This window comes from Euphorbia lathyris, chromosome 6, assembly GCF_963576675.1.
Source record: "Euphorbia lathyris chromosome 6, ddEupLath1.1, whole genome shotgun sequence".
Lineage (NCBI taxonomy): Eukaryota > Viridiplantae > Streptophyta > Magnoliopsida > Malpighiales > Euphorbiaceae > Euphorbia > Euphorbia lathyris.
The window spans coordinates 55,309,424-55,318,401 of NC_088915.1; the positions used below are offsets into that span (position 1 = coordinate 55,309,424).

Consider the following 8,978-nt stretch of genomic DNA (forward strand, 5'->3'; position numbering starts at 1 on the left):
AAGAGTTTGTTAACTCAGCGTGTTGGTCAGCACGGCCGATTGATTAGTCAGACAGTTTTAGTTCTATGCTGACTAAGACTGCTTGACTTGAGAGTTGGGAATTGACTCTTGAGAGGTCAGCTTCCAACTCAACACTCAGATTTACTCAGTTTCAGTTTTAACAATTTATATGCTGAGTAAATATCACAAGCAACACATGCACACACACACACACACACACACACACACACATATATATATATATATATATATATATATATATATATATATATTTGAGAGAAAGAGTTTAGAAGTTACTCAGCACGACTTATCCTGGTTCGGCCTCTCTGCCTACGTCCAGTCCCCAGTTCCTCTTGGGATTTTCAATCCAATACTGAGCTCTTTCAAGGTAGAGCATAAACCCTTTACAAGGTAGTGAGTATGCAAGAGTACGTTCTCTATTCGTCTACTCAGCTCCTACTAAGTATTACAACCCAGCACTTAGATTTTTCTACCACTGAATGCTTACAACCAAGCACTCAGCATACACTCTCAATATTACAATTGATACACACTTGTTCTCTTTTCAGTAAAGAACACTTTAGAAGATTACACAGAATTGTTGAAACACCTTTCCACATAATTTTGATTTGACAAAATTGTTTAAGTATAATTGAAATACATATTCTAAAACACATTAAGTTTAAATGCTTTGATTTATTCTACTAATGTGTTTGTTCAATGTTGAGTTAAAATTATTTATAAGACACAAGAATTAAATGGCCCAAGCGCAATACGGAAGTCAAGGCCCAAGTCAAACAACTCAGTACAACTCGGCCCGCGTTTGTTAAAACGCTGTCGCTTTGGACACAACGCAACTCAGCAAGAGACGGATCTAGAAGACCTTTGGGAACAACTTCAAGATGAAGCTGCTGAGTAGTCTCGACAAAGCGTACAAGACAGCAGCTGGCAAATGAAAACTTCCAGACAAAGTATTTCTACTTTGGGTAAAGTTCAGACGACACAGTATGCTGTCCAGTTGACTTTACCATAAAAGGAGAGACAGTCTGCTGAGCTGACCGAGGACAGAAGATACACAATTCTGATTGGCCGAGAGCTCTAAGCAAGTCAGGATGACAACGACAGGTAGTCGTTTCCCTCCAACGGTTATTTCGAAATTCGAAATGACCGATGCCCAGACGTCTCTATAAATAGTGCCATCAGAAGCTTCATTACATACAGAACTTGATCAAGCCATTACGCTGACCAAATTTCTACACAAGTTCTGCAAGCAAAGAAGCAAAGCAAATCTTACACTACAATTCTTATATCTGTGTAAAAGTCTAGAGTGATTGTTTCAATCGTCTAAAGTGTCTTAGCAAATCTTTGTATAGGACAAAACACTTATCATTTCTAGAGATAGAAAGGAGAGGCTGAGTACTCGGTTTTAGTACTCATCGAGAGATTAGGATTGAGTAGAGGTATAGAGGAAGGTACTCTTGTCATACTCAGTTGCTAAAATTGTAAAAGGTTTGAGGCTCTACCTTTAAAGAGCTCAGTAGAGGATTCGAAATCTCGGAACGTGTTCCAGGGACAGGACGTAGGCTTAGAAGAAGCCGAACCTGGATAAATCTGCTGAGTGAAGTATTTCTTACCTTTAACTCCTTATATATATTGCTTGCTTGAAATAACCAAAAACTGACCAAGTAAAGAGGTCAAGTTGAGTTGTGCGCGTTAAACGTCTGAGCTCAGGAATAGACTCTAAGTGCTATCTCTTGACTCAAGCTAAGAAACTGACCTAGTCACCAGTTGACTAAGCCAGTATCTTGCTGTTTACTCAGCGCCGCTGTTAAAACCTTTTTCCTTAGAAAAAGAAGTCTGCCCTAATTGCGAAAAAGTTTAAATAGTTCCTAACCCCCCCCTTGGAACTATACTTGCAACCTTACAAGGGACCAACAAGAATCACTCTAGCATTTACACAAAGAATAGAAGATTTGGTGTAAGATCTTTGTATTTGAGTGCTTTTAAGATTTCTCTCTTGGATTTTTCTTCTTTGTAATTCGGCAAATGTCCAAGTGAAATCCTTGTCCATTTTATAGATGAATTTCTGGAGATTAGACCGTTTGAATTTGGTGTATCCGTTGATTCCAAAACGGCTCTTTTAGTAGACAGCTTCTGGCCAGCTTCAGTTTTGCAGGCCAATCATGTCATCTGTTTTCTTCAGGTGTCAGCCTTGTCTTCTTCCTACAGACTTGTCTTTTTGTGGCAGTTGTCTTTTACCAATAATCCATTGACCCATGTTTCTTGGAATTAGTCTTTTGTGTATTTTCGAGGCTTCAATTATTGGTGCAGAAGATTTGCAGACTTTGTCCTTTAGTGAACGGATCCTTCATGCTGTCCTGACTGTCACTCAGCTTCATTCGTTATCTTCGAATGTTCAACTTCCATGCTGAGTTCCTTCTTAGTCAGCTCCGTTCTGTTTATACAATTCTGAAGGAGTCTTCTAATTTAGTCAGCTTCGTTCTGGCAACTTTGAAGGAAACTTCTGAGACTGAGTTCTACTCCACTCAGATTCTATTCTTTCATGTTGAGTTTCGTTCTACTCAGCTTGGCTTATGCTGACTTTTGTCCTGTCTAACTTTATATATATATATATATTTTTGCACTCAATATTGAACAAACACATTAGTACAATTAAATCAAAGCATTTAAATTTAATTGCCTCTTAATCATGGATGATTTTGTCAAATCAAAATTTTGTGAAAAGGTGTTTCACCACAACCGACCGGGTTAGACGGTTCTAGCTAATTTTCAAGCATTTAAAAACCGAACCACCTCTGGCCTGGAATGATGATCGGTTCCGATCGAACCGGGTTGAACCGATTGGTCCGGTTCGGTTCTCAAAACCATGGCCATAACACATGATTTCATACCACGTATGCTTAGCGATCATTAAATGAAAAAGATGCAATCTCAACTTTTTCTAGTGTGGGACTCATAGTGTAAAACTATGGTTTTTCAAATTTCATTTATCCTTAAGGCCCTTAATTTATTCTGAAAGTATGATCTAATGTGTCTATCTTGGAAGGATACTGTAAGCCATGAGATAATTCACCCTATAAAAGACCGACCAGACATACGAATTAGATTATGATGAAAGCAATATAGTAGGAGTGAAAGATTTCCATGTATTAACGTCTTGTAGTTTTTATGTTTCACTGTCTAGACACTTGCATTTGTGCGTAGTTGTGAAAATAGAAAGTTGTAGAGGTTAGAAAGTTATAGTGCATGTGATAAGGATAAAGCATACAACATGTGACAATCCATGTTCCATAAAAAGGACATTTATCTACAACGAGTGTATAATACTGGTTTTGATACATGTCTGTCGAGACATTATATATCTCTAACGAGTGTATAACACTATAGCTCTCGTTTGTATATCGATCAAACAAACTATTTGTGAGCATGAATGAGGATGAGAAGAAGGAATATATTTTGTTATGTGCGAGTAAGAGATTTACGAAATTTAGTATGAGCCAAATAATCTGCTCATAACGAAAATGAGTTGGATGTAGTTAGGTTTGGTTAATGGGTTATTAGGTTAACCTTGACTAATGCAGCTATATAAGCTTCACTATAATATGAAGCCAAAACGTATATACTCTTAACCTTAAGAGAAACTTAACCCTAACAGTGAGAAAAAAAAAAACTTGCTCTCCTCTCTCCCCCACCACGCTGTCCGTTGTCCCCCTCTCCATCCCTTTCAAATGTTCGTTCTTAATCCATAGATCATCGTGTCCTCTCCCAATTAACATCGACGTAGTTGATTCGCAAACAGTAAAATGCAATGATGGTTTTATTCTTCCGTTGAATTCTATTAAAAGGGTTTTCCATGCTACAAGAGATAACTTGAAAACTTATTTATATTCGGTTTATATTTGTTATAATCCCGACTTCTATTTTAAATTGAACTTTTAATCTATATAATTGATTGATTAGTTGAAAAAGGAATTAATTATTTTAAAAATATATAATTAACTTTGAATCGATTAATTAGATTGAATAAAAAGTATCAAATCAATGAGCTCATATATACTAATTTGTATAGAAGCAACACATGATAAATTAACATGATAGATTCCTTAGTTCATGAAAGGACTGGTTTCATCAGACAACTGCTTTTAACCCAATTCACTAAATCATCATGCATATGTGAAACTCATGCTTGCTTTCAACCCAAGGAAACATGTGTTTAACGTTTTTTTTATATATATATTTGTTACTAATTGATATAAAAATGAAGAAAATTAATTAACAATTTTAGTATATATTATTATTATATTATGAAAATTGTGCATGTACAAATTCAACCATATTATTATCACTTTTAAAAATCAAGACCGTGTGAATCGTTTGGATGCCATCTAGGCGCTCAAACTCGAGAATTCGTCCTAATTTTCTTCAATTAGTTCTTCTTAGCGCTTTTTTGGCTCCTAGGCGAATTATAACTGTTTGTGCTCCGCCTGGACGCTGCCTAAATGGTGATGAACTAAAGCATTTTTTAATTTTAATTTTTTTCTTTATTATAATTTAGTTTTGACATTGTCGCATGGTGCGTGAATTGTGTTTATTATTTTCAAATATTTTAGTTTAATTGTACTCTCTACTTTAAGAGTTTAAACACATTGTTTAATAACTTTCGGTGAATTATACTACTTATGAACATTATATTTTATTTGTTTGAGTTGTTTCAATGATATTATTATTCAAATGTTGATGTTTATAATTTTTAAAAAATATATGTTACAAATATAAGTGTTTAAATAGCATAATAAATATTTTAATTAAATTTCTATAACAATTTTCTTGATTTTAAATAAAAAATAAAAAATATAAATCCGATTAATCTCCGACTAATCTTCAATAACCTTATCCATCCGACTAGCGTCTAGCGTTTTTTTAAAACCTAAATTTTAATAAAAAAAATCTATACAATACACATTACTGATAATCAGTAGTACTATATACCACTTTGCATTAGTCAAATACCTGCTAATTAGATCTGACAATAAAAAAAAAATTTGGACCAGGAACACTATTTTCGTCCGTATAATTATATGTGGACATGTATTCTCCATCTTTTCATTTAATAAAAAAAAAAAAATGATTTTGAGAGAATAAGAATTCAGTCAAGACAAGATAACACATGGAAAATGCACTAGCTAGTTGAATTCAATTAAGCATAATTATAATTTATATATATTCTTTTGCGACTTTGAATGAAAATTCGAACTTTTGCCCTTGTTTTATATATCTATATATATATATATACATATTTCTTCTAAATAATTATTAATTATATATAAGCCGATATTCAACTGTCCCACCAGAAGAGGCAGTCAAAATTTTCTGCATTTATTTCTATAATATCGAAAGAGACGATGATATACAGTAAAATCTCTATATAGGAATACTCTATATAAGAATAACCTCCAATTTGTTATAAAAAATTTCGGTCCCAACTTGGGCCGGTTATAAATAAGAATAACCTCCCAAATGTTAATTGTTATACATAATCCAAATCCCACCTTTAGAAACTATACCTCTATATAGGAATAATTATGTAAATAATGTATATATGTATTAAGGATTTAAACAAAATTTATTAAAAAATTTAAAAATTATTGAGATTAAATATGAGTTGGCACACAAATTCCAACTTTAACTATAAATTCTTACCATTTTCCCATAAAACTCTTTTCTTTATGTATTGGAAACTAAACTCAAAACTCTTCCAATTCTTTAGGTATTGGAAATAAAACTCGTAGACTTGATATGCTAAACATTAAATTTATAAACTTTAAGTGTTGATTTTTTTTTTGGGTACCAAACTCTATATAAGAATAACCTCCCAATTGTTATACAAATTGTCCGGTCCCAAACGTATTCCTATATAGAGGTTTTACTGTACTTATAAACCCCACGTGTAAAAGGTTCTTAATAATTTTACACTAATTTCGAACAGATCATAATTAAATTAGTTCAAATATAATTATGCATTCTACTATTAGTTAATTAATTATATTCCTTTTGAACTCAAAACTTCATATAGTAATTCCTTTTAAATCCTCCTTCAATTCAACCATTGATAATGAAAAATTAGTTAATATTAATTACTTTGGAAGCAACATGAAAATTAATTAATATTTCAAATAACAAGATTTCTTTTAATTAACCGAGGTGATATGTTTGAAAAATCTGTTTTTCCAAAAAGCATAGATTGACCCTGTTTGGTAAAGAGCGTTTTGGGATAAAGAGAGCGATTTTGACCAACTTTAGCTGTTTAACCACTGAAACCGCTGATTGGAGTGTTTGGTGAAGAGAGGTTTGGGAGAGAGTTTTAGGATGAAAACGCTAATTTAGAAAAAGCTCCTTTTATGAGCTTTTTCAATTAGCGTTTTGCAATATTAAAATTAATGGATTTCTTTAACCCTTTTTATGTATTAAAAAAAGAAATGCCCTTATTCATCTTTTTGCACAAACCGCTATTATCAATCAGCTAATTTTTACCAAACAGGTCTACACAAACAGCTAGTCAAATCGGCTAATGTAATCAGTTAACAACTAACAGCTAATTCCCAAACAGGGCTAATTTTTCAACCATGATAGACGAATAAGAAATGTCTAACCAAACATCTAAATCTCTCTATTTTAAAGTAAAAAGTGAAACAGGAGGAGGAAACGTAGCAACTAAACACCCTCGTATATTACGAGAGACACTCTTCCATTTGTAACCAAAATTAAAAGGAAAAATCCATACAAACAATGAAAGGGAAAAAAAATCCCATGAAGGATCACATTTTCATATAATATTAATTAAAAACATCCAATGAGATTTGCATTTATAGTACTAAAAGAAGCACATGCAAATTGCAAATTCAATTCTAGGTCTTTGAAAAAACACTAAAACTCATCTTCTTGGATTCCAAAACAATTCATCTTCTGCAACTCATCCAAGATCAAGAAAAGGTGTGTTTTATGACCTAGCTAAAAAGTCAGAAACATACATATAATTATCTCTCTATATGTATATATGTACATTAATAAGGGAAATTAAGAAAGATGGACTTAAACTTCATGGCTCCTGTTTAAAGAACATGGAAGGAACTACATCTTGTAAAAGTCCATAATCAGGAACTTGAAGTTGATGATGATACTGATTTTGGTTACTAAAATTCTGCTGATAAAGCGAAGCTGCTGCTGAGGATGCACCAATTTGAGGCATTTGAAGCAAAAAATCATGAGGAAAATTAGGCCTAGAAGATGGTGTAAGCATTGAATGAGTTAACATAGCAGCAGCATTTCCTCTGAGAGTAGCTGGAATTGGATGGTTATGTTGCCCTTCATATGTTGTTATTACTACTGATGGATCTTCAAATGATCTCTCTACTCTCTTCTTCACTGTGCATTTCTGTGTTGTGCACCTGTAATAACTCCTGCACATAAGTTTGGTGTATGTGAACATATGTCTCATCTTTTGATTTTAAGCTATTTTAGTTCAGTTGACAACAACACAACGCAAACTAACATAAGTTTAAACTAAACTAGGTTACAATTTTAACTTTGTTCTATTCAATTTGTTCTTTTCTTCACTTTTAGGCTAAATTTTACACTCAATATTGCTTTCCATAAAGGGGTTCACATTTAAAGGATGCAGTAACCCAAATTGTTCTAGTAAATCGGGTGGAATAGAATTGAATTTGAGAGACCTAGCTAGTGGTGTGGTGAGGTGAGGGTTCATATTCATGTAAAGATAGAAACTTTAAGTGCAAGAAAGAAAGAGGGTATGTAAAATTACCTTGGATAAGGACTATTCTTAACAGCTTTCTGCCCATATTTTCTCCATCTGTATCCATCTTCTAGATGATCAACTTCACTCTTTGTCATGAAAGCAAACCTTGGCTCTCTTTGCCTTTTTTCTCCTTTCTTCTTCCCCTTTCCCCTGTGATCAAAAAATGATTACACCAATGTTAATTAAAAGAGTGAAATTAGTAACAATTATATGCAATAAGTGATAAGAAGAAAGGGTTGATTGGCTTACTCTTTCTTGGATGATTCTCCTCCATCTTCAGACCCTTTTGGATTAAGGGTGCTGCTGCTATGATCTTTCTTGGTTAGTTTTCCAGAATCTTCTTCTCCACCAGCCTCACTTGAAGAGAAAGAAACAGAAGAATTTGGAGTAACAGGATTCAGATTCTCACCAAAATCCCCAATTTCTATACCCTTATGAGGACTGGGTTGTTGTTCTATGGAGGAAAAGACTTGAGATGAAGAAGGAGACATACCCAAGGCTTTTGCAAGAGAATTATAGTCCATAGAACCATGGAGACAATCGGTGAAACTCATGTATGAATTATTACAAGGATCAAACCCTTGTGAGTCATGGTAATAAAGGTCTCTGTGTTCATCAGACATGGAAGATGAAGAAGAAGAAGATGTTAAGAAGAAGTAATAGAAGAGAAATAGGAGTTTAGGTCTTGGTTTTGTGATAGACTCTTTGGTTCATTTATGTATGTATATTTATGTTTATATAATAGGAGAAAATTAGGCTTTTTGGGTCTTGGGTTTGGAAGAGAAAAGCTAATAGTACCACTTTTTGTAAAGAAGGGAAGGAGTTGACAAAAACAACTTCCGTTTACAAGACTAAAAAGTGCCATTCAATGTGGAAACATAATTTCATCTTTTTATCCTACCTAGAGAGTACTACTTACTCTCCATTTAATCCTCTAATCTAAATTTAAGATTCTGTTTTATATTTTATCTTATCGTTGGACGATTTTAGATGAATACGTTATAACTCGAACTCGATATCTAATTTAAGTGACTTGAAATTTTTAACCATTTAAATCAACCTCAATTAGTATTAAATTTAAAATTTATTCCTTTATCTATTTATATTTATTGCATATTGTTAATAGAAATTAGTTAATTTAGTG

The 8,978-nt window shown here is 33.2% G+C and overlaps 1 protein-coding gene across 2 annotated transcripts; it reads right to left on the reverse strand.

Moving 5' to 3' along the window:
• Positions 1–6,940: 6,940 nt before the first annotated feature.
• LOC136231971 (WRKY transcription factor 28-like) lies at positions 6,941–8,616 on the reverse strand. Of its 2 annotated transcripts, none has more exons than XM_066021009.1 (3): positions 8,084–8,616; positions 7,841–7,984; positions 6,941–7,466 (listed from the first exon to the last, which is right to left on the reverse strand). In XM_066021009.1, exons 1-3 carry the CDS (start codon positions 8,455–8,457, stop codon positions 7,118–7,120), a joined length of 867 nt encoding a protein of 288 aa, XP_065877081.1. In that variant the 5' UTR covers positions 8,458–8,616; the 3' UTR covers positions 6,941–7,117. The 2 variants fall into 2 exon arrangements, with proteins under 2 accessions (XP_065877081.1, XP_065877079.1); XM_066021007.1 differs by having other exon boundaries at positions 6,941–7,478; positions 8,084–8,611.
• Positions 8,617–8,978: the final 362 nt, after the last annotated feature.